This window comes from Podarcis raffonei, chromosome 4 (assembly GCF_027172205.1).
Source record: "Podarcis raffonei isolate rPodRaf1 chromosome 4, rPodRaf1.pri, whole genome shotgun sequence".
Taxonomy (NCBI): domain Eukaryota; kingdom Metazoa; phylum Chordata; class Lepidosauria; order Squamata; family Lacertidae; genus Podarcis; species Podarcis raffonei.
This window is the reverse complement of record NC_070605.1, coordinates 78,957,961-78,984,635: the sequence shown is the minus strand read 5'-3', so window position 1 is coordinate 78,984,635 and position 26,675 is coordinate 78,957,961. Positions and strand designations below refer to the sequence as shown.

General features: G+C 41.0%; 1 protein-coding gene across 6 annotated transcripts in view; it reads right to left on the bottom strand.

Annotated features, from left to right (window-relative positions):
* SLC5A7 (solute carrier family 5 member 7) overlaps nt 1–23,978 on the bottom strand; it is a 32,543-nt gene extending 8,565 nt beyond the window's left edge. The window contains exons 1-6 of one of the 6 annotated variants that reach the window (XM_053384281.1): nt 23,565–23,978; nt 17,964–18,046; nt 15,994–16,229; nt 9,834–10,061; nt 4,587–4,700; nt 2,822–2,977 (exon numbers count right to left, since the gene is read on the bottom strand). In XM_053384281.1, the coding sequence (XP_053240256.1) occupies nt 2,822–2,977; nt 4,587–4,700; nt 9,834–10,011 (448 nt within the window). In that variant the 5' untranslated portion in view covers nt 10,012–10,061; nt 15,994–16,229; nt 17,964–18,046; nt 23,565–23,978. Of the gene's footprint in view, nt 1–2,821; nt 2,978–4,586; nt 4,701–9,833; nt 10,062–11,217; nt 11,987–15,993; nt 16,230–17,963; nt 18,047–23,564 lie in introns of those variants that run through there. The other 5 variants (XM_053384283.1, XM_053384280.1, XM_053384279.1 and 2 more) reach the window with 5 other exon arrangements.
* Between the last annotated feature and the right edge of the window lie 2,697 nt (nt 23,979–26,675).

Here is a 26,675-nt window from a genome sequence, read left to right as displayed (position 1 = left end):
AAAAATATCCACGTGGTATTTTCTCAAAACTACCACTGTCAAGTTGCTCTTCTACATGACAGAGTGTTTCAAAGTCTCCACTGGCCGTCATTAGAAGCATTCAGCACTGGTGTGAAAATTCTGTAGGTCAAGCAGAAGAACTGCATGAGGCACTATCACCACAAACTACCTTGTTTGAAAAAGGGACACCTGCATGTAGAGTTGTGAGAAGAAAACACAGAAAAAAGGAAGAAGAAAGATCTGGCGAACCCTGAGCTCTGTGACAACAAAACTCTCTAAATTTGCACAAAGTAATTATGAGGCGAAAGTATTCAATGTATGCTGACATATTTTACTCAAACTTTAAAGGCAGCGCCAGTCTCTGAGATAAAATGCTAAAGGCATACCTAGAGGGGTAGGATCTGATCTGCTTTGGGGTTGTAAGTCAAAAGTCTGGGCCAGATTAAACTAAATAGAACCTAAACACCCACAAGATCTCTTGAGTTGTGATCTGATAACTAGATTTAGAATTTTAAAAAAATCTAGCCACCCAGAAGAGATCTTTTCCTATGACATTCAATAATGTTATATGGCAGCTACACCTCCTATAGCCTCTCTTTGATGGAGAGTCTTCACATGACAACTTGCTGTTCACTTTCTTTGGCACTATACAGTCATGCACACAATGGCTCAATTTCACTGCACTTAATTGCTATGCACTTGATGGCTTGCCGCTGAATAGTGGGGTTACCTGACCCCACTTAAAATGTTGCATTTGAGGTGATTTGTCAGTTCCATCTGTGGTGTTAAATCTGTCTTTCTGAGCGTTCATGATCACACATGCATGAGTGAACCAGCACTAAGTGGATCGGAAGGACCAACCAACTTATACTTGAGAATGTTGCTCTCCAAGGTCCTATCTTGGAGTTGATTTCAGCCATGCATTGTGTTGCCTTAACGCTTATAACTGATAAATCCCACCTAGCTCCTAGTCTGCAAGTTGCCCTTTTATGAACCTACCAGGTTGAAAGGCATTCACAGTGCTCACTTTCTCATTGTGAAATCACAGAAAACCTTTATTAAGTTTGAGCTGTGTGGTTTTTTTAAATAAAAAGAACACGTTTTAAATTCCCTGAAAGTTGTTTAAGCCACTCAGCTTCCATCACCTCAGCATGCAGTTATTCTCAGACTCTTGAGCACTTGCAGTAAAATTATGGTTAAAAAGTTCCCCATTGATTTCCAGCTAATCAGAGCACAGTTGGAAATAAGGCTGATTATTTTATTTTTAAAAGAGTGCAACACAAACAACTTTAGATGGGGGTTGTGTGTGTGTATGTGTGTGTGTGCTTTTTAAAGTAGCAAAAGTTGCAAAGGTCACTTACAGTAATTCATCTGAAGGGTTTCCCCCCATGCTAGAAGAGTTATCAAACTTGGTTCTTGCAACAGAATGAAAAACATTCAGATACAAAATTCCACCAGGGACTGAAATTCAGTGATTTCATACTAAAAACTCTAGATAATAATTTTGTACATGAAGTTTCAATGGAAATCATCATGCAATTTTATTACTACTGGTTGAAAAAAGATCTTTTCCACATGTTAGAGAAGTGGAAACACACATGATAAAAACACACTCTCCCACACTCTTTATACAAAAAATGACATGCAGACATAGCACATACACAGGTTTATGTATGCACAAACAATGCTTTAGGTATGTAGTAGTCATATCCCATGTTAACTCTTTCATATGTGGGACATGCCACTAGCTCCTCTACCAACCAAACTGGATCCTAGATTTTTAAGGGTGCAATCCTACACATACTTATCTGGTAGTAAGTTCTATTTAACTCATTGGGCCTTATTTCTGAGTAGATCTGTATAGGATTGCATTGCACATCATTAGTTCAGATTAAAAGATATACAGTGGTACCTCTGGTTATGAACTTAATTCATTCCGGAGGTCCGTTCTTAACCTGAAACCATTCTTAACCTGCCACCGCACGATTTCTGTTCTCATCCTGAGGTAAAGTTCTTAACCTGAGGTACTATTTCCGAGTTAGTGGAGTCTGTAACCCGAAGTGTCTGTAAACCGAGGTACCACTGTATGTATTCTACATTATTTGATCAGTCCCAGTTCATTGCATGCAGCAGAATTATGAAAAAAGAAATTCCCATGAAATCTTCTATGGTAATCAAAGTACAATAGCCAAACACTAGTAATGAAAGATATCATTGCTGTGTTTTGAGCTCTTCACTACAAAGGCTGAATTGCTTAAAATCAACAAGAGCATTTTCAATTGCAATGTAATCTCTTTAATATTAAAACAAGTTGGGTAGCTAAAGCCTTTCATGATGAATCTTCTCAAATGTTACTATAAATAATAATGGTTCTTTTTTTGCACTCAGTTTTCTGATAAACAAGTATCATCACATGACTAGGGTCACATGATTTTATGGTGAGCATTTGGGTTTAGCTATACATTTCTCTATGCCAGTGTACTTCAGGCTTGAGTTCCAGATATTACTATACTTCAGCTCCCATTGTGCCCAGCCAGCTTAGCCAAACATCAGGGATGAGGGAATTGTATTCCAACAACATCTAGAGACCCAAAGCTGAAGACCACTGCTCTATACCACATGGATTGTTAGCATTTGTACTGATGAAGAAGAAGAAGAAGAGTTTGGATTTGATATCCCGCCTTTCACTCCCCTTCAGGAGTCTCAAAGCGGCTAACAATCTCCTTTCCCTTCCTCCCCCACAATCTATTGCTTTTCAATAGTTGTCCTGGAGCCACTGGTTGGATTTCCTGGCTCCATGCTATGACATAGTATTCCTTACCTAATGCAGAAAAGATGGCTGCAGCCCAGAACATTTCCCCCATTAGGGCAGGTATGAAGATAAGCCCTCCCATTCGTTTTCCATAAATTTGCTGAAAGGGGTCCAGCATTGTCACATAGCCTTTGGAACGCATGGGCTTTGCAAAAAACAAACCACCTGAAGCAACAAACATGAGAAAGACAATAGATATAAATAATAGCAAGTGATCTCAGACATGCCTGGTTCCATGTAAGCCCCATCTCCAGTAATCAAACAAAATCTGTGGTTCTGCACTATTTTAATATGTTTTTCCATTTAATAGTAATAAAAGACTTCAGATGTTCAGCAGACCAGTAGTGGTGTCTTGGGGTTGCAGTGCTCACCTTACCTCCTGACAGCTGAGTCACTGCTGGGAGGAGAGGGAAATGGGTGAACTGGCAGGAAGGTCAGTGGGGTGCAAATGGACTGGTGGAGCCAGTGCATTTGCACCACACTGATCTCCCCACTGCCTTGCCCCACCCCCCTCCGTTCTGGTAAGTGGCGGTGATTCAGCAAAGGGGACCGTGAGCTTTTGATTATAAGTACCACCTTGAACATATGGGCATGTTTCACAACCATACATAGGCAGATGATTCCTGTTCTTGTCTCTGAGAGAAAACATCGTGTTCACACAGGGGGAAGTGAATGTATCGACCACAAATTACTTTTCATCTAGATGAGAAGAAGGAAAATCCCTCCCATATTCAAGACTCTGGAACAGTTCCTTCCTTAAGGGCCATTGATACAGACCTGAATGAAGTAAATCATTGCACCATTCAAATTCAGATTATGCCCAATTGCATTCTGTCTCAGGATGCAAGCAAAAATGTTAACTGTGTGAAGTGCTGAAAGCATTGAAAAGATTTTGGATTCTCATGAATTCCTTAGTTTGGTGGAGGCAACCACATAATGATGATGGTGCTTAGCAGTTTTGATGTGCTGTTACATTACTAAGCTTGTGAGTAACATAACTGTTGTCTAAGCACAGACTAGGGCTTTCCCTCTACCCATCATAAACTGTCCAATGCACCATTACTAATTACTGCCAAAGAAATGGCAATCTGGTCATGGGGTTGGCTCTTGTTGCTGGCAGCCTTACTCATAATCACAAAGGTGTACTGAAAAAAAGTACACATCACAGAGAATACCTATGACAATTGCATTAAAGCTCCCTTCCTCTCCAAGACCCCTATGATGTGTTCTTAAAGAAGACAAGAACAAAGTTGCAGAATATACCTGCAATATAACAGCAGTCTTGTTTAAGAACACATTGCAAGGGTCTTGCTATCACATTATTGCTGTCTTATAGTGCAACAAAAACCGGTCAAAAATAAACCAAAACATTTGTGGCATGACAAGTTACAGGATTTCAGCAGGAAGTTATGAGATTATGCACTGATTCAGGTTGAAGAAGTGTGACTGCCCCAAACAGTGTTAAAAGTGGGAATGAGTCTTACTGTCCCAGTAACATCATGAGCAGGAAATCATCAAGAATGCACAAGTAAAATGATATCTGGAGAGGCCCCATGCCTTACTGCAGGCCAGTTAAACATAGGTCCCATGTCATGTCTCAAGTGCTGAGTCCCTCCTGCCTATTTCCCAGAAATATGTCTTAATGAAAAGAGGAACAAGGAGACAGTCAGTCTTCTAGCTGGTGGGCTCAGTGAAACAATTCATCTTAGCTTAAGCTTTAACTATACTGTTTCAATTAAACTTGACATTGGCTTGGGTCATAACTCCAGCTTACCTACGACAAGGCTAAGTGCATATCCGATGGGTGCCTGGGCCCAGGCCATTCCATAGCCTGGTACATACACAGCCTCCGCTGTCCCGTTTATGTAACCACCTCCAACCCAGGTGGCTGAAGAAATGGAGATAAGTGTTAAAGCATGTCATGGACAGGAAAAAGAGAAACAACATCCTCTATTTGTGCATCAAACACAGAATCGTAGAGAGGAAGAAAAACCGCATCTCGGCTAAAGAATTCATTGTAAATTTACAGCACAGACTCAGCCACATCTACTAAGACATCAGTTCTATTGAATTCAGCAAGGTTTATTCAAAGGTAAGTGGCTTGGGACTGCAGACTTAGCTACTCTACAGAACTAGAGATAACAGAGAGAGAGAGAGAGAGAGAGAGAGAGAGAGAGAGAGGGAGAAGTAAACTGTAATAATCTAGTACACCCACCCATGTCTTAACCTTGACGTCGTTTGCTATTTTATTTCAGATGCATGGCTGAATTAAGCTTTGGCTTTACTCATATGTTTTGCCTGTACACACAGAGGAAATGGTAGCATCTGTGATGTAGCTCTCTCCTGAGCAGCTAATGAGTTGATTCTCAGTGGCGTCTCCATCAAATGGGGGTGGGGGATGTTGAATGCTCATAGGCAGCTCACAGACAGAACAGATATGTTATTGTTATGAGTTTGGTGGGGGAGGAGTAGACTGTATGCTGAGATCCTTTGCCTGGGTCTCCTTCTAGTTCTTGGAATAGCCAGGCTAGCTTCCTGATGAGGTGATTGCCTGGGTGATGGGCCATTAGGGGGAACAAAGGAAGTGGAACTGTGTGAGATGGCAAATGGGTGGGGCGCCCTCTCCCAACTTGCGGGTAGTTAGAAAGACAAAGCTAGAGTTGAGAGCAGAGTGTAGAGTGATGTAAGCTAGAAGCAAAGCTTGACGTAGTATAACATCATAATATAATGTGGCTAGCTATTCTTCCTGTGATCTCGCTGAAGGCAATTGCTGGTCTATCATCAAACTGCACACCACCACCTAGTTCCTGACTCACTGTGGGATAAAATCCCCACAGACTGAAAGGGATACAATAAAGCATTCATCCAGTACCATGTTTCTGGTGGTTTAGTGATGGATAACAGACATAAACAGAGGTTGTGTGAAGCATGTATCCCAACACTAATTCCGTACATGCTCCCCACAATGGAAGAGTTGCAAGGGGCAAATAATAGCAAAACTCATGTTGCTATCTGCTCTGCTTGTGGTCATGGTGGAGAAGCTTGTTGTGTACTTAGCATGGTTGCCTGTCAAGAAAATGCAATGGGATGGCACAGATGGTCAATGCCGCTAAAAAATCTTTTGTGTGTGTGATAGATATATGGGTAGGTTCTTAATCTTCTTTATTACGTGAAGCACAGACATGATCTGCTGAGTGATTTTGCCAATTACCAAAGCGCAGAACTGCTGACTCTTCAGGTTGGTTTCATTTTATCAGTATTCAGTTCATATCTGAGGTGTTTGGGGGTTGTTGTTTTTTTAAAATCCACTAAAGAACACCATCACCTAGGGTGATGCCTTATTAAGTAATACTCAGATTAGACAGCTTCAAATTAGTGGATTTGTTACATGAGTAGGTTGATTTCAGTGTCTTCACTCTGAGTATGACTAACCTCAGAATTCACCCCATGACTTTATTGTTATCTATTCAACAGTAGGATTATCAAATACCAGACCCGCTTTACAGCCAGTTTCAATACTTTGCCAAAAACATTCCTGTCAGTGCGAATGACTCCCAAGTCACTTTCAGACAAATTTACTCATCCCTCCCACAATCCATGCACTAAGATTATTCCATCTCCCTTAAGCAGTGCTGAACTGCATGCTTACCTCAGAGACTCTGAATAGAGCCCAGGTTTTCTACAAGCCACAGTCTATCTCCTATCGTTACAGATAGATATTGCCAGAGGCATGCAGCTGTTATCATTATACCATATAGAGATTCATTGTATATTGTTGTAGTAGTTATTTACAATTCTACCTCACTCTTCCTCACAAGAAGCCCAGTTCAGCAAACATAAAACAAAACAGGTTTTTTTAATGCCCCCCCCAAAAAACCCAGCCTTCTTTAAGAGCCCATTTCTTACACCCACAGTTGGTGTTTGGGATATAAACGTAGCAAATAGAAAAAGGTATCTGAATCTAGAGCTGTCTTTCATCTGGTTTTAAGAGCTTTTCCTAGGGCGACAAATGGCAGAGTTTTGATTTTAATATCAGGGCGGTCTTTCCCCACCCCTGGTAATCTTAATTCAGGATATTTTAAAACTAGGGAATCTTATGTTGAAATAAAGTTACAAATTCAGTCAACTAAAGGGAAGAATACATGTAACTATGCAAAAGGGTATGTAATTAAGGAGAGAAGGAAACAGACTGCAATCTTCTGCCTCTTTAAGTCCCGTTTAACACAGAGAGTTGTCTCCAATGCCAGTCTCCTCCTCAGAGCCCTACCCATTGACATTAAAGGACATGACTAATTTAGGTGCATTCATCTCAAAGGTCTACTCTGAATATATTAGTTGGATATAACCCTGTGAAACTTACTTCAGAGTAAACACATAGGATTGTATTGTTATTGATTACAGTCCATGGGGTCTATTGTGGATCAGCTTCTGGCTTGTGGGGCAAATAGAATACAACAATCTAAGAACAAGCTTGTTGACTATCTTGGGTGCGTAAACAAAATGTGTAGCTGAATTGTAGACAAAAGTATGCATCTGTATTTTATTGGAATGCAATCAATTCCAAACTCAGGAAGTTCATTTATTTTGGAGATGAGATTTTAACTCTTTTTTTAATACTAGGAAAAACGATTATATATGCGGTGCTAGTTAAATGTGTTTTGTTATTCCTTGCGTCTAAAACTGTTTAAATATGTTGTTTCTTCTTAGTCCTGCCAGTAGGATTTGTTTGCATTTTGCAAACAGACACATTTAGCTTTGAATTCTTTTCTAAAATTTAGATGTTTTGCATTCCTATTTGTCTTATAGGTATCATTGAACACATTTTGCCGCTTTCTAAATATTTATTAACATCACTAATCACAGTAGACAGCTGGTGTTTCTCCTGACGAAACTGCCTGCAAAATTCTCATCATTTTCACGGCTGGCAATCAGTTCTGTTGACAGAACTGCATCTAGTTTCCTTTGAAATGTTAGAACCTTTTATTCCTGGCTGACAAAACACAGATCAGCAAACATCCCCCTGAATGCTATTTTACAATTTGCACACTAAAATCAGTGCATAATTACTTACACTGCAAAAGTATAAATGCTAGCAGAATCGGGAATGATAACCCTACCAAATATTCTCTTTTCTTTACATGGTGTATGAGTGGGTTCTCTGATGTGGCAGCTGTAGACACCCTGGAAACCTTAGAAATTCCCATGGCATACACCAAGGTCCTCTTCCCTCCCAAATTTTTAAAAATTTAAGTTAACCTCCAGGGGAGATTTTTAGTTGTGGAAGCATGGTCTGTTTTTCTGGTCTGTGTTTCTTTCATTTGTGAGGCATGTGTGTATGTTTTGCCTATTTGAGGTGTTGTTTTCCAAAGTATCACCACTTTTTCTTCTGTGAAACGGGTATTTTGTGGTGTTCACAACTGTTTCTTAGATTTTAAAATGTGTCCCTGGACCTAAAAAGGCTGGGGATCCCGGGTGCATGGCTCCAGAATCTAACCTTTTAGACAAAGAGTCTTGCGACTCTCCACTTCATCAATGCTAATGCCACAATAAATTGATTAGCCTTCAAGACTCCTTGTTGTTTTTCCTTCCACAGACTAATGTGGCTGCTACTCTGGAATTTTTGTTCACAATAGCCAGCCTTTCAAATCATGCGCAATAATTACACCTTGAAGTAAAAGGAGAATAAAGGCTCCAATTCTTTAATCAAAATGGTGGAAGAAGGCAGACTTTTACTTGCTTTAACTGAGATACTAATTCCCCTCCCCAATTACAAATCTGAACTCCAAACCAGCCTGTATTTGAATGAAAATTCCAAGGAAATCAACAGGAACTCATTCGTTCAACACAGTTATGCAAATTAGTGCTGGACAAGTTTAATGGTAAACCTGAAATGACTGCACAAAGAGGGGAAGAAAACACTGAAAGAATAATTAAATTTGGAACTGAAAAGGTTTTTCTTTTGAATGAATTATCTTGTTTCTGAAGCAAAGCCCTTTGTAACAAGTAGAATGGGGACATTTCATATCTCATGCCATTTTGCACCAATCTGAAATGTCACTTTGGCAATTCTTGTAACTGAAGGCCCAGCTACAAACATTTTAAACATTTTGGTGCATGATGACTCACCGTTCGGCTCCTTTGCCCTCTCTGATGATGTCATCATGGAGTGAACGCGGCCTGACATTGTGTATAGGAAAGTAGACGTGTATATTGACCCATCTTTTTCTTCTGATATATGTGCAACATGAAGGCTGCAATCCTATGTGACTCACTTGGGACTAAGTCCCATGACACAGAGTCAGACTTACTTCTTGGTAAACATGTACCAGATTGCACTGCATGAACTACTTAACTATGTTGGCTTAACTGAAAATATATTGCCTAAGTTGCTTTGAAGATCACCATGTGAGATCCCAAATTGCAGTATGTGGTTAAATTATAATAAGGCTGGCCCAGTGAAATTCTTTGTGAAGCGCTACTGTAGTTGATGGCTACGTTTGGTTTAGATTTAACTTGGTGCACCTACAATGGCATCTGTCGCATGATATTTTGATCCTTCCCTATATGCAGCATGATTGTCCTATTCCGTGCAATGTTCAGATATATATATATATATATATATGATGCATGCCGCATTGATAAACTGTTCTGGCTCCTGTTGGATATTGTGAAGGTAACAGGAGATGTGACTCATTCATTAGATAGTTTTTATAATGAACAACAAGGGGGGAATATTTTATAAATCATGGTTATATCGACCTGTTCATACTGCATTATTCAGTAAGCCCAGTGGGGTGCATTTTCCAGAGGTGAAAAGAAAACACACAAGAGTACAGTTCTCAGTGTGACTACTCAGAAGCAACTGGTTGAAGCCTTCCTGTCAGAACTATTTATGTGGCATGCAATTTTACTGGCAGCTAAGCAGCACCGTGAAGTTGTGCCTTTGCACGGCGTACATTTAAATTCATGTCAGAGGAAGGATGTAGACACTTGAATAACAGGTAGAAAGAGAGGAACATACCCGTCATGGTAAATCCACCAACCAGCAAGCCAATATCTCTTCCGCCAACTATAATAGCTTCCCTACGATCTCCATCGCTACCACTGTTTTTGGTTTTCCATGCAGCCCATATTCCAACAAAGAGGATAGCCAGGTAGAACACAATGATAGCAATCAGTCCCGCCACATGAAAAGCCATGTTGAAGCCTCTTGACACTTCTCTGGATTGCTATTTCATTAACATGAGAGCTAGACAGAAGGTAATAACATATTATGCATATCAGTTGTACATGGCAAAAACCCCCAACAACCCTGAGTCCATATCAGAAAATAACATGATTGTCTTATCCTACAGTTCATCCTGATATGATTATGCTACTTCAGATGTAACCTGTTTTATGTTTCAGATAATCCACACACATTTCCTAAACATTGTAACATCTCCAAACAAATATTTCAATCTAAAAATCAAAGTGTCGGCTAGAAACTTGGTTGAAACAAAGTCACTTTATTTAAATCTTTCTTATAGATGATAAAACCGAAATGTCAGTTCAAAATCAAAGAATTCTCCATAAACCTCAAGAATATGAAAAAAGCAGCTTAAAATAGTATACAATGGTGAGCACATTTACTTTTTTGGTTAAAAAAGAGCCAGCTCTTCCTTAACCAAAAACCAGTATCACAAAACAATTAAATTATTGCTCAAAGAATGAAGGTCAGAAATGAAGTCATTTCTGCCACTTTTGCAAGTGTAGCTCTCATTTTCATAAGAATGACATTTCTGTCCCTTGAAAAGGTCTGCCTCAAGTTTGCCGTTAAAAGAAACTCATCACTAGAAGATTTAAAGTGTGAATAGAATCCAACAAAATCAATAGCTCACATGAACGAATGACAGAAAAGAGTAGAACTATTATCAACAGTTGATGTACCTTAGTCTGTCTCCCCCCATTCCTTCAGAATTTACTTTTGCTTTCACAGCTAACCTACATTTAACATGGAATCGAAAAGTGTGTTTTTGATCAAAACAAGAATGTCCATGAAAGGTTTTCTGTGTGACATAAATATTTAAGTCTCCGTAAGAATCAGAGTAAAGTATGATCCAATTAGCTGACATAAGCAGGGGCATCCAAGCGGGGCTTGGTAATTCCTTTCCCTCCACCCCATCATTAGTGACTATTTCCTTAGAAATTGTTGATCAGCTTCTAAAGTTTGAGCAAAAGCAGGTTGCCAGAGGTGACATTTGAGTTTACACAGCCAATTTCTAAACTCCCAGACTAGCGTCAGTAACAAGTTAGATTTATTGGATTACTCACAACCCTTGCAAAAACAGGCATTGTTCCCGGCACAACTATCACCTCCTCCCAACTCCCCCCTTTTGTTTCACTTATCCTCACCCCCAATTCACCTCTTTTTCCAGCAGATATCCTCTTCTCCCTTCTTCCTCTGAGCTCTGCCTCTACTTTCCCTTGATCTGGCATCAAGCAGCTCAATCCCAGCACCTTGTGTTCACCCACAGAGGCAGAGTGTGAGAAGCAGCTTTCCCTTTCTTTAAAGGGACAGGCACAATTGCAAAGAGCTCCAGTCCTACGAGAATTTCAGGCTAGTCTGTACACATCCAGGGTTCTGTGTAGCACAGAAGGGAAGCCAGACATCTTCCTTTCCCTAAGAGGCTGAATTTCCTCACTTTTGGGGAACTGGTGCCTTCCCTTCTATTTCACCCCGTTCCCAATGGTTCTGTGAGACTACAGCTATGGAGGCAGTCAGAGCATCAGCCATTCTCAGTGGGAGAATTACCTAGGGCTCCACTCTCAAGGGAGAAGCAATTCTTTCAGGAGGTGATGAGGAACAGCAAAACAGAAGGCCCTTGGCCTGGATTAACCCACTACCCAGCCCACTGCCACAGATGCTGTTTCCATTCTTCTCCCCTTCCTATTGAACCTATGCTGGTTTGGGGGCTTGCGTGTGGTTATTGGATTAAAAGAGGCGATTCCGTTATAAAGGAGTGGGGTGCGGAGACTGCATCCGTCAGAGCTGGGACAAACACGTCACAGGGCAAATGGGGCAGAGATGACTCAACAGAGTGTGATCTGCTACGTGGGGGAGAGAATGAAGAGAAGAGTGGAAAAAGACAATGAGTGTGGGACTGGAACATGAGACAAAATGCCAAGGGGTGAGTTTTATTTTTTTTAAAAAAAATATTTATTGAGTTTTTCCACCTTTATACATTAAAAAATCAAGAAGAGAAAAACAAAAAAGTTAAAAACACATAAAGTTTACAATCCTTATTTTCAATAACATATTTCCCTGACTTCCCCACACCTCCCCTTCTTATATTCCAATTCAAATTGTTAATTCAACAAGTTCTTGTCCCCAATTTTTGACCTTTTTATATTTAATTCATTTAAAAAAAACAAACCCATTTTAACTTATAAACATCAGTATTTAAACACCAGTGCTCATTCTTAAAACTTTTTTCTAAAGTCGACCCAAATTCCCTTCCACGAATTCCCCAATTTTCATACTAATAGCAAAACAAAATAAAAAAACAGATTATTATTCTGCACCCTTTGGATTCCCAAACCCCACCCCACCCCTTTCCCGGTTTCAATCCCCAACAAATAACCATCAGTCTTAGTCTACTATCAGCCTGGAGACCTCACGTCCGAGGCTCTTAATTCTCTCTCAATTCCTCTCTGCCGGTTTTTTTGGTAGTCCTTAATATTAAACACCAGATCTCGGAGAAGCTCTGTCCCGATAGGGTCCATATTTCTTCCAGCCAGACCTCCATACTTAAAAGTGGAGCCTGAATCTTGTTTCTTACTCCTTTTAAGTCCAAATGTCCCAAAAGCTCCAACTTTCACCTTAATCAAATTTGTAATCCATAGGTCTTCAGATCTCCACATAAGGAGATCTCTCCATTCTTCAATCTTCAATTCAAAACAGATTTTCATCATCCAGTACTTATTTTCCTTTGTTTCCTCATGTCAGGCCTCTGGCTCTCCTTTGTCATCTGCAACATTACATCTCCTCCTTCCTTTTCCTCAGAAACAACATATATCTCTTTCTCCACACTGTCAAATCTTTCAAGTTTCTCTTCTTGTCCAGCTGCATGGACTTCATGAGTCAAGTCCTTATCAAATTCAATGGATTTGTTTACTGTTAAGTCCAGAGTTGCAACATTTGTAGCCAAAACATCAATTTGGCCTTGTAACTTTCCCAGGAGAAGAAACACTCTGTCCAATTTAGCTTGAATTTTTCCTCCTTCAGCCATTCTTGTAATGTTCCAAAATCCCCTCTAGAGGGATTTTGGTTACTTTATCTTCCTTCCAGTTCAAATCCAAAAATCAAGTTAGTTTGTATCAGTTCTTCCTTGTTTTCAACAAAATATAACCAAATTGTAGCAAATATATCCAGCAGAGATAGCAGAAACAAAGTTCTCTTTTTCCTTCTTGACAGCTAATTTGACAGCTGTCAAACTCTTCTATATCTCCTCAACAGGCTCTCTCGCGGATCACTCCCAGGTCCGGGGTGGCGGCACTTCAGCTCTCAAAATTAGCTCTTATCCTCCAGTAAAATTACTTATACTGCCAAATCGTGAAATTAATGTCTTTTACCCAATAAAGAAGAAGAAATTCTCTCGACCTTAGTTAGCTAGTCCTTGCTTTAGATTATTTATAAGACGGGGAGACGGACTTCCTGTTTGCGCCTTCCCCGATCGTGCCTAATTCAAAATTTTTTTTTTCTTTACAAATCCAATTTCCGTATTACTCACGGGTTATTGCTTTTAGAGTCCAATTGTTCACAAGAAGAAGTCAGCGCTCTCTGACCATGGCATGCGGCTTCACTCAGCAGGAGAAGCAGTCGACTCTCAGCACCGCGCCGCTCACCCCGTCCCCCGTTCCAAAGCCTTTAAAAAGGCTCCTTCGCGGGTCGGGGGGGCGCAAATGGTGCCCGCCGAGTCACCAAGTTCACAGGCTTCAGCGCCTGTGATTTCTGAGGGTCCCCGCATCACTGCAGCGGCAAGACCTGGATCCTGCGGAGCCGATTCCCTCCGGAGCTCGGAGGGAATCTGCCATTAGCCGATGGCGCTAACCCGGAAGTTGGCAAGGGGTGAGTTTTAGGGTCCAAGACTGAGCAATCAGGAAAGGGAGACTTTGTCAGCAGTAGAAGTTCCTCTCTCTCTCTCTCTCTCTCTCTCTCTCTCTCTCTCTGTATTTGTGTGTTTGTAACATTGTTAGAAAACATTCAAGTGGCTTAAGTAAAATGATTAGGTTTATTAGATTTTTATCCTTACTTGCCTCCACAAAAAGGAAAGAATGCTCATATTACTTTTGCTGAATTCAGGAATTTTAACATCACTGTGGGGATTCTCTATTGTCCCAGTAACTTGGTTGTCACAGTGTTTTACATAAAATTGCAAAATCCGTGGCAAACCATCTCCTATAATTTCCTACCATTCTCAAATAATCTATTTCATTTGCCAAGAAGACCCAGTCAAAGCTTGAATATTTACTCCCGGTGTATGAGATAGCAGCTGTGCAGGAGTGTAGATGCAGAACCTGGGAGTAAGTCCCGTTGAGCATAGCAGGACTTAGTTTTGAATAAATATGTATGAGGTTAAAGAGCCCTTTTAAATTTTGTACTTATTGGTGATGCAGGTGAGCACTGTTCACCAACTTCCATGCGGGGACCATTGTGGGCCATTTTCCCATGGTCATCTTCTGAAATGAAAGTTGGTTAAATGAGATTTGGCAGTCTATCAACATCTGGAGGGACACAGGTTCCCCATCCTTGCTTTAAGATAGTAAATAGCTCCAGATAGAGCTAAGTATTAGTGACCCCATCATAAAATGAGTGCTTCTACTATCCCAGATTGTTTGGGCATCTTTCTCTGGGTTGTTAGTGTGGGAGATTAACACAGCCAAACATAACAGTACATATTCAGCAGTAAGAAAGGGGTTAAGGATCACAAAGTTCTGTATTGGTAGAGAAGACTCAGAATGGTCGTGACTTCTCACCTTTGGGGAGGGAGGAAGCAAAGGTTGTTTCCTGTTCCTCTCTCTCTCTCTCCCCCTCCCTCTTTGAGCCATGTAACTTAGCAGATGCCTGAGGCTGAGGCTCCAAACTTCTGTATTTCATAACCAAGAATACCTTACCAATGTTGTTTCTGCTGTAGCATTCAATGATGCATGGGTGAGACCACTGATTACTGTAAGTAAAGCATTTAAACTTACTTAAGGTTGTAGTCTATTCACTTTGAGATGGGTAGAGGTGGGGAAGCACATTATCAGTGCTTAACACTGGGATATTTACAGGTCTAACAACCTATATTTTCCACACTTTGCAAATATTGCACGTATTTCTGTTTTAAACTCTACTGGGGTCTGTTTTGGCTAAAGAGTGTGTCGAGCCCCACATTATTTAATTCAGGCAGTCAGCTTTTCTTTTTTTTACTTTTGTAGTTTCCCACACAAGTGGGATTTCAGAATTAACTGGCATCCCCCAGTTATTTCCCAAAAGTTAGATCCTTATATATGAATATCTGTCCATGGCTCAGGCTGCTGATTTCTAACCCTTCATTTTCCTGCCTGCAGTCCTTGCTTGTGCAAGGGACATTGCTGATCAGGCTATAGGCAGGAAGAGGAAGGTATACAGTGGGGGGTGGGGTGGGCAATCATGAAGATTGTGTGGTGTATGGGCAGAGGAAGCCCATGTCTCATGCGGTTGAATTGTACCTAGTCAGCTCTTAAGAGTGCTCGGATCCAGGCTGCCTGGACAATGGCAGTTTTCAGGTGCAAGGGCACATTATCCAGGCACTTGGCTCGAGATAAACAGAACAAACAAGAATAATACTGCAAGAAGTTGTATTGCACTTGTTTTCTTTTTTGTCACACTAGCCTGAAATCCTAAGGGCATTTTTGTGGAAACAAGTTTCCACTGAAGTCAGTGAAACCTGCTCAAGTTTGCATGCGCAGGACTGGCTGTATAGATATGAAACAACAAAAGTATATATAGCTTCTTGATTACAGCTTCTTGGTTTACATTCCACAGACATTTGTTTTCCCTTAGTAAATTTGTGCACTTGTATTGCACACAGGCGTTCTCACAGCGGCTTACAAAACTAGCTTAAAAATTCAAATGACAAATTCTGCAAAATCCTATATGTCACCCTGTTCCTTACCTGCCATATTAACAAAAGTCTATATGGCTTTTTAAATAGGATCTTTCAGATGAGACATTCAGCACATTCAGCTTATTGACTTCTTTGAACAGAACTGACATCTGAATAAGTGCCCTTAGAAGAACATCCCTTGCAAACTTCAATTCCTTTATGGTGCAGGCTGCTATGCACCCTTAAATGATGTAACAGATATCTTTCCAGGGGAGCAGACCAACATTTTTTATTTTTAAATAAGACTATGTAACATGGAAAAAGAGTGAAAATATACACAATGAAGGTATGTGGCAGGTGTTTTGGGTCCAACCCCTCCCTTGCAAGTATTCTGATAAGTTATCCTACACAAAACAAGCTTAAGCAAAGTACTGTAGTGTGCTTTCATATGGAGTAGAAGACTATTACCCAAATGAAAGAAGCAACTAAACTGTCTCATTTGCTCTCTGTGAGTTTATGACCAAGAACCTCATCACTATGATATATAGACTCTCTGGGACTCCAAGAGCACACGAGCCCATCCACATCTTCCCTCAAAGCAATCAGTGACTGTTGATTTCTTTCAGAAAGATTTTCCATTTCCATGCCTTCTTTTCCCCCTCCCCCTTCAATTCCAGGCAGGTGGTTTGTCTAATCAATGGCTGGATAATTTCTTTGGGGACTCTGTAGTTGCTTAAAGAAATTGTACTGGGACACTCAAGATGAATGACATCCTGAAAGCCACAATTTCAGTCTGCGGCCTTAGTTCTGTATGTATGTATGCTTTCTGATAATTCTGCTGTAAAGCATTTCTTAAATTAAGCATCTGCCACCCAAAAAGTTTGTAAACCTGGCTTTAATGGGAAAGCCCACACTAACCGAAAGCCCCATTTTCAATTTGATTACACGTAGTTTGCCATTCCTTGTTTTATATTGTTTTAGTATTTTTAACGTATGCTGCTCTGATCTCCTTCTGGAGGAAAAGTAGGCTATACTTAATAACAAACACAACAATAAGACTGAGATAAGTGCCTTACTTTAGCCATGGCGATTGGCTGTGCAGAGAGACGGATCCTTGTTAGTGTGCACTGCACACTTTAGAACTAAGCCACAAACTCCCCAAAAGCATAGTTAAGAAGAAGCTAGGGTACTAACAATAACTAGCCAAGTCTCCTAGCCTCTGCTACAGGTTCACCTGTCACTTATCTGAAGGGTGAAACCCCTGCTCTAGGGTTGACATCTCACAATCTGGATCCTGGACATACCCTTTCACTGTTTACTCGTTCCCTCAAGTAGTAGATGAGCTCTACTGCAGCTCCTCTTCCCTATTCACTCCATGGTCCTGTCGTTGGATCCTTCCCCCACCTGCTATGGTCTACAGATTTCAGGGTGTGCTACGCAGCAGATGAGGGAAGGAGCAGGAGAAAGCATTGCAAATGGTGGGAGGAGCCATAGCCATTTTGTCTTGTCCTAAATGAGAGATTAAAAAGAGTTCTGCTTGACCATCTTGGGTTGTGGACTGGAAATGTAATGCTTTCCCCATTCAGTCCATTTGGAATAGGGCGAGTTGAGAGGCTCCTTGCAGTGTTAAGCAAACCGCCCAGCCAGCCAGCTGAAGGAAGGACAGAACTGGAATTAAAAGGGGACCAGCCCCTTCCCTTCACCTTTTGTGATTGACCCTAAATAGATGCTAACAGAAAGATATGTTTGGGCTAAAATTGCAAGGAGGGCTTGTGGAGGATTTTATAATGGCCTTCCCTCTCCCTTCATCATTTGATCATCATCATTGTGGGACAAATGGATGGTGCAGCCATTTTACCATTTTGGCGTATGATGTTTGCCTTGCCTAAAGGCCTCATCTCTTTACATGACAGCTGTGATGCACAGGGCCTCATCATGGGAGCCCAGTTACCTCACTGACATGCCACTCTTCACCTCACTGAAAGCCTAAGGCCAACAGCTAAAACTTTGTTTGGCACATCTTTATATTTTTTTCATACCTGTTATCCAGTACTGTTCGTTGACCATGCCCAAAGCATATCCGGATAATACTTCAGAGGGCCTGCATACATATACCTGTGTGCTGGATAGAGGAGAATAAAGAACCATATACAGTGATACCTTGGTTTAAGAACAGCTTAGTTTATGAACAACATGGATTAAGAACACTGCAAACCCGGAAGTAGGTGTTTTGGTTTGTGAACTTTGCCTTGGAATAAGAACATGTTTCGCTGCCTGTTGAGTGTGTTCCATTTGTAAATTGAGTCGCCCACTGCTATGGGAAAGCACGCCTTGGTTTAAGAACGTTTTGGTTTAAGAACAGACTTCCAGAACAGATTAAGTTCGTAAACCAAGGCACCACTGTATAGAGAGAACAGATTTACTTATTTAGTTTGTATAGGGAGGAGAAACATGTGGATTCATAACATGGATCTTCAATATTTAATTTGGACCTGGTTCACTCAGCTTTTCCAGGTCTTTTCCACTTGTATTCATTTTTGACACTGTAGACGGAAGTGCCCATAAAGAAGTGAGACAGAAAGGCCATAAATTAGTCTATTTTCACAAAGCTGCTTTTTAGTACAGTGGTGCTTCTGCAGATTTATTAGGAGGTTGTCGCAGCCTCTGCTTTTATAACTTTAAACAAATTACACATAGACTCTATGCTTCCCCTCTTCCACCCCCAGCCCGGAAAGCTTTTTATAAAACCATATTTCAAAAGTGGTTCATAATTTATTATATATACACTGGAGCTATGCAAGCGACACAGTTGTTAGACCTAATGAGAAAACATGAGAGGCCTTGTGCGATTCAAATAGACAACATAAAACCTACAAGAACCTGAAATCCTTTCAGCTAATGTTTAAGGAAGCCTCACAAAGTCAAAGTCAAATCATGCTTCTTATTCCATTCTTTACTCATGCCAGGGCTGCCTATATTCAGCATGGGGGCTAATTCTATCAGTTTTTACTGACAGAAACCCCTCACAACCAGAGTCTCACAAGGGCTCTCTCCTTTCTGTTACTCATGCTCCATAGGGTTAGGAAACCTTTGGTTATCCAGCTGTTGTTGTTGCCATTCAGATCCCATCAGCTCCAGCCAGTGTGGTCAAGTGTCATGGATGATGGGAGCTGAGATCCAGCTATACCAGGAGGACCACAGGTTCCCCACTCCTGTCCCAGAAGAAACCTTTCTTCAACTTAGTCTCTGCACTGCTCATCCATTTAGAAGCAGGATTAGGGCCCCCCAAAATAATCTATTTTAGAAAAATGGTGGATATTTCTGGGTGTCTAATTTCCATTTCATACCCCATAAAATTTATTTCTTTTGCCCTTTCCTGAAAGCACTCAGTGTAATTGGACAGGGTCGTTTAGGTAGCCAATTGCACAACTCTTGGGTGCCATTTTGTTTTCTGCATCTAGGTCACATGTGCTCTAGATCTATAATAAGGTAGTCACTCCTTACTCGGTGAATGTTAGTCTTGCCCCTCTACATTTACATGTATTAACACTCTACCTTTTTTGTATTTAGAATCTTTATATTGTTCAATTATTTTTCATGTATTTATTGAACTTGTTGTTATGAATGAATGAATTCTATTTTTAACCCACCTTTCTCCATCAGGTCTTATGGTGGGGTACAACAACTTAAAATTCAATATTAAAACAAATTACAGTCACATGACTTGTTTTTGTTTTCTTGATATTAGGTTGATATGGATATTTTAGTTATACATTTTGATGATGTGCTACTGTCATACGGTTTGAGATCAACACTGTTGATGGAAAAGCTATTTGCAAATAATGTCATTTGCAAACAATGTCCTTTTCCATCAGCATTTTTTTCAACCACACCTTGATTAGTATTTGGTAGTGTTGACAGGGTGTAGATAACATTGCTTTGGGATCACATTCTGCCCATGGGTGTAGACCTTCCCTAGACCTTTGAGGGAAAATGTGCTGATTTTGTGAACTTCCCTTTTTGCTTTATTCTTGCCTTTTCTGTTAAAAACAAAAGCTTGTTCATCAGATTACAATATTTGGCCTTTCAAGATATCCCAGGTTTATGTTACAAAAAGGGATACGACAGGCACACAACAATGAAGTCACAAAAGTGGAGAAAAGAAGGAGAATGACCAAGATGCAAGTGAAGACTGGATACATTGGGCTGGGTCCAGCCCAAGTTGTTCACACTTGGTTCCCATTAACACCAGTGAGATGAGTTAAACCATAACTAACATTTTGCATTGATTTTGGCAGGACTTGGGTGCAATTAATTTAGTCTGGATTCTACCTATTTACAGCACAATCCTCTACATGCCTACTTAGAAGCAGTCCCACTAAATTAAATGGTAAATAGGTATAGGATTGCAGCTACAATATATCTGAAATGTGACTACTACAAACATCCAAGGACTAATCGTCCCAAAGCTACTCAACCATTTCGATTCCTTTTGTAATTTTTAAAAATACCATATTCATATTATGGCTCAATTCAGATAAAAGATATGCAGCTGAGGTATTCCAGAAGTGCTTGTGCAATTGGATGTAATATGTTTATGTAATATACCTAATTTGTTTTCCAGTAGGTGCAAACAACACTATTCGTCTTTTCTGCTTATTATATGCTGGAGATATACAAAGCACACAGCTAATCAGCACCATGGACAGAGAGCAAAGTGTCCCATGCATTTACTTTTGAAGCTTTTAAACTGGATTTGTGAGATCTGCTTTGTGGGGGGCAGTCTTCAAGAGAAAATGTTAAAACGAATCTTGCTTCAAAACCTGTGTTGCTGGACTCCAACTCCCATCACTCCCAGACAACATGTTCAGTGGTTAGGGGTGATACACGTCGTAGTACAACATCTGGAGGGCTACAGGTTAGCCATCCCATTCTATAAGTGAGTCTCACTTTAATAAGAGACCCTCTTTATAGAATGATTCTATTAAAGCAACCTTCCTCAACTTGATGCCGTGAGGACATTTTGGACTACAACTCCCATCAGCCTCAGCCATCATGGCCAATAATCAGGGATGATGGGTGTCATAGTCCAAAACATCTGGAGGACATCAGGTTGGAAAGTCTGTGTAAAACATTATTAAAACATACACACAAGCCTGGGAACGAGACTGCCTATTTTGGGGATCAGAAAGACATTATCCAGTACTCTCAAAGGGGTTGTGAGAGGATAGCATTTGTCAAAGAAGGGTTTGTGCCCTTAGTTTTCCTTTTTTCCATTTAAAAAAACAACAACTTGGTTGTTTTTATAACAGAACACACCCCATTGCTTTCCTTTTGCCTCCCTGGGCCTGTCATTCTTGGTGACAAAGGGTAGGTAAGTGGAGAAAAAGATGAGTCCCACATTGAAATTCTTGTTTCCCCATCTCCCTTTGCTGTCTCAAAAAATTTGAGAACATGAAGAAGAGCCATTGCTCAGTGGTAAAGCCTCTGCTTTGCATGTGGAGAGTCCCAGGTTCCAACCTTGGCATCTTCAGGCTAAGAAAGACTGTCTGGGCCGTATCTGATGCTGTTATTCCACTGGTTCAACAGCCTTCTGTCACCTCCAGAACCTTTGCCCAAAGTCATCTCTGGAGGGCTGGAGACCAGAGCAGACTTGGAAGGTGTATGAAGTGGATTGTATTAGTGGAACCCTGCTGGTGCAGCAATGGATACAACTCTCTGTGTGAAATTCTGGGAGGCCACTGCCAGTCAGTGTAGACAATATTTTGTCTATTTAGTTCAGAATTTATAAACATCCTTACATTCAGAGAATACATGGTGTACAGAAACAGAACATAAAACCCTATAGAGATAATAAATCAGTGTTAAAGCATAAACTCTATCAAGAATTAAGAACAGCAACAATAAAATAGACTAATTTGGGAAGGCTTAAGAGACATAGTGGAGCAATTGCCTGGTGTAATATAAGGCAGCTTCATGTTTTCATATATTCCTATGCTCTTTCATTTCAGCCCCCTGAATGTTTTGCTTTTTAATTCTTTTGCTGTACTTTTAGATTTCATAACAAATGCTGCAACCGGACTCAACTAAACCATTGTACACCCATGTATTATCAATAAATCAAATGTTGGGATGCAAAAATAAGAAACAACCCCTCACTCTAAAAAGAAAATAAACAAATTTGATCCAGAATCTCAAGAATGTTTTAAAGAGGGCTAGGATATGTCAGTTGACTTTTTCTCTGCCAAAATCTTTTATCTGACAATGACTCGTCTGTTACATGCTCCCTCCCCACCCTTCCTCACATCAATCTTTCATGCAGCAACACAAAAGGAAATATAGCCAAGCATGTTAAATGACCTGAGGAAATATGGAGAGCAAAACAGGATAATTTCACTGGGTCTATGAAAAGACAGAAAAACTATGCTACGAAGGCAATTGAGCAAACAACAACAGCAACAAAAACAAAATGGTAAACATGGATGGAAGCTTGCCCAGAACTCAGCTAGCCACCTGAAATTTGTTTGTCCAGATGACAATAATCAGGGCACCTGCTCCATCAAAATTCCAATCAAAGCTATGAACCTGTATGAATTATAGAAGCACAAACAATACTGTAATGTGAGTGCTATCTTGACAGTTCTTTTTTGATGGCTTCAAAGTCATCCTCATCCCAACTGAGTAAGGGAGCACCTCTCACAGAAGGATAGAGAAAAAGACACATAGAGAGGATGTGTACACATAAAGCACGTATAAGTAGATACCAATCCAGGTCTGTGGAAATCCATGTGTTCTTCCAACCTCAATTTGGGCAGCTAAGTTAGTTTTGCTATCTTTTACAGGATGATTACTTTAGGGCATATCATTTGATTGCCACCTATTCATAAAAACCTAATGACCAGTTACAATTCTGTTATCATACCCTGAAATTTCTCCACTTTCTTGCACAGGTATAATCATGTACTCTTGGACTCTGCTTTTTTCTGACAGAGGGGAAAGTAGTTTCCCCCCATGGGTGCAGACATTATCATGTTGCCTGCTTGATATTAAAACTGTCAATTTTCTTTATTTGCAGCAAAGTAAGAAGTTGTATATTCTCTTTCATGTTTGCATTGATGTGATTCCCATCAGTTTACCGCCAAGCAAGCCAACTGAAGCAAGAGTAGAGTTGTGCAAACATTTTATTCATTGAGCTGGAATATTTATTTTTTTAAAAAAATGTATGCTGAAATATTTCAATGCCTAGCTTTCTTGAAATACCTTTAAAGTAATTCCTTCAGGATGTCTGCCAACTTCTTCGTATAAGCTATTGATTGTTATTGTTCCTGTTTGCTCAGTTTTGATAGGAATGGAACTCTGGGATCCTGAGAGAAAAACTCCTGTCAAGCAAGGATAACACTTCATGAAAAGCTTATGCCTCAATAAATGTTATTAGTCTTCTTAAGAGTCCTGGCTCTTTCGGCTAACTCTGAGGATGTTACTGAGATTGCAGTTTTGTACACAGTGTCACAACTTTCCCACAACTTCTGAGCCCAGTTTATTATCTGAGGACAACCTTCAAGACCATGTGAAGGGTTACAAGAGAGCTGACTATGATAACATTTTTGACACCTGAGGTAAACAACAAAATGGTGCCTCACCAAGCCAGAGAAGAAGGATTGAGTGAAGATCTGTATCAGGAACAAAGGGGGGGGGAGTATAAAAATCTACATCGAGAGCAAGTGTGGAAGAAGACCAGCAGTGCCTCCTGTTTGCCAACAGGCCACTGTGGCGGTTAATTTTTAAATCTGGCCTCCAAGGAGAGCACTTCAACTGTCGCTACCACCACTGAAGCAGGCGCTGCATTCCTTGAAGGCCTAATCTTCTGCCTCTGTGGATCCTGCCACCTGAGGCAGTCACCTCACCTTGCCTCATGGTTCAGCGAGGAGTTCCTCAGTTCATCATTCAAGGTAGCCCGTTCTATTTTCCCTATAATGAACCGCAGCTTTCTATGCCTTACTGAGCATGCTCAGACAGGCTGCTTTTTATTCCTTTTTGGGGGTTTGCTCCCATAGGTGTTGGCTGTCTCTAATTGTTGTTGTTGTTTTACTTCGGCAACCCTTGACGTTTCCCCATGCAGGTGTGTGGGGGTGCCATTTTGGCGGCGGTAAGTCCTGCCACTTGGAGAACTGAGATCACTGTTAAGATATGGTTACCAGATTTTTTTCAATAAATCCGGGGGCACTTGTTTTGTTTTTTTAAGCTGAGTAGCAACAGGGACGCGGGTGGGACGCAGGTGGTGCTGTGGGTTAAACCACAGAGCCTAGGACTTGCCGATCAGAAGGTCGGCGGTTCGAATCCCCGCGACAGGGTGAGCTCCCGTTGCTCAGTCCCAGCTCCTGCCAACCTAGCAGTTCGAAAGCACGTCAAAGTGCAAGTAGATAAATAGGTACCGCTCTGGCGGGAAGGTAAACGGTGTTTCTGTGCGCTGCTCTGGTTCACCAGAAGCGGCTTAGTCATGCTGGCCACATGACCCGGAAGCTGTACGCCAGCTCCCTCAGCCAATAAAGCGAGATGAGCACTGCAACCCCAGATTCGGTCACGACTGGACCTAATGGTCAGGGGTCCCTTTACCTTTACCTTAGCAACAGGGAATCAGTAGTGGAGATGATGAGGCAAATGACCCTGGGCCCAAGTACATATGCATATTGTATAAAGGTGCAAAGCCCTTCTTTCGCACCCCGTGAAACATAAATGCGCAGAGTTTTTTTTAAACTGGGCAACGGTGCTCCCCCGATCTCCTGCCCCCTTCCTCCTTTGTTTTGACTGATCAGGGGAGGCTTGGGAGTCACAGGTGGGCGGCTGTTGCCCAGTTTTTCTTTAAAAAAAACTCTGCACATTTATGTTTCACTGGGTGCAAAAGAAGGGCTTTGCACCTTACCTGGCAGAGAAACCATGCGCCTTCTGCCCCTCCTGGGCGGCGCCTGCCCGCCTGTGACTCCCGAGCCTCCCCCGATCTGTCAAAACAAAGGAGGAAGGGGGCAGGAGATCTGTACCACCGGTTCCCCTTCAGCAGTGGCGGGGGCAGCAAGCAGCTCCTGAAGCCAGCCAGAGCCAACTGCGCTACCAGGCCGGCTCTGGGCTGCTGAGGCTGCTACTGCCACGTTTCCCGGGGACAGATTTGCAAATCCGGGGACTGTCCCTGGGAACTGGGGATGTCTGGTAACCCTATGTTAAGATCTTCAGCGATGTTTTCTGTTTGAAATTCAGACCAGAACCATGAGGCTTAAAAAAAAGTATTCCAAAGCTTTAAAAACAAAACAAAAAAAACCCACCCTCCGATTTATGATGTGCTTTTATTTTATTTTGTTAGGGACATTGAATAAAATCATTAAACAAAGCATTGCCAAACACAAATGCCAATGGGATAAAAACAGCCGCACTCCTGGACAACATTGCCTCATGCATTTCTCAGATGAGGCAGTGAGGCTTTGAATGGTGACTTTTGCGTGGTTTTTCCATGCGACATTTGAAGTTTTGTTCTCATGCAAATCATCCCAACGGGAACATCTGCACACTTTACTGGATGCCAGTTCCATGAGAGCTGATGACTCCTGATCAGGCACAGAGCTCAGGGGGGTAAGGAAATAAATGGGAGAGGAGACGTCTGGGTGTTTGGTTGGCGAGGAGCAAAAGGAAAGAAAGAAAGGGCACTGGAATGTGTGGAATTAGGGGTGTTTGTTTGTTTGTGGGAGGGGGTGGAGTTACACTGAGGTTTGGGAGTCCTGACCAAAACAAAATGCCTTATACCTATATCTATACCTATAGAACTTGTATAGTTCCATATAAAATCCATTCGCCTTGCAGAATACTTAAAGTGAGATTTTAGGGCAGGCCAATAATATTTTGACGCCTGAGGCGAAGGATGGCATCCCTTCGCAAGTTGTCATGCAGAAGTCACATGGATTGGCAGTTGAATCTGTGACAGGAGAGCATCGTCTGCCACACCTGAGGCAGCAGACCAGATTAGGGATAACAGAGGTAATTAGCAGGGAGTCTGTCCATTTTGATTCATCTCAGTTCCTCATTTTTCTACTCTGAAGTTCAGGTCTTCTACACATTCTGGCACAGTTTGCATTTTTAAAACCCACCAGCATTTTTCTGCAAAATTCTCCTAATATACATATTTGAATGCAATTTTGTTTAATATGCAAAGCAGATGCCCACAATACAATGCATTTCTGTATGTCCTTTTTTTTTTTGACTAGTGTATGCATTTATATGCACACCTTACTTCAGCGTATGCATTTTTGTAAATGGTACTTGCCTGGAGAAATGCAACTTGCAGCTTTGGTGCAGTCCTTATCTTCAAACAGTGAAAGTTAGGTAAGTTTGTATTTAAATGCAAATTGAATTAATTTTCTGCCTCATCCCTATTTCTGACAGAGGTAGTGGCTTCACTGTGGCTAATGGCAGGGCCAAACTTGGGACCAGGTTGTGAAGCTATTATATATATTTATTTATTTATTTATTTATTTATTTACTTACTTACTTACTTACTTACTTACTTACTTACTAACTTACTTACTTACTTACTTACTTACTTACAGCCCTCCATCTGTAGATCTCAGGTCAGTTCACTGCATAAAAATACAACATACAATTTAAATCACACTGGCACATTCTTAAAACAACCAGGCGTGGTATAGACATTTAGAATAATGAACACAACAGACTTTGGAATTGTTAAAATGACTTACTGGGTCATTAGG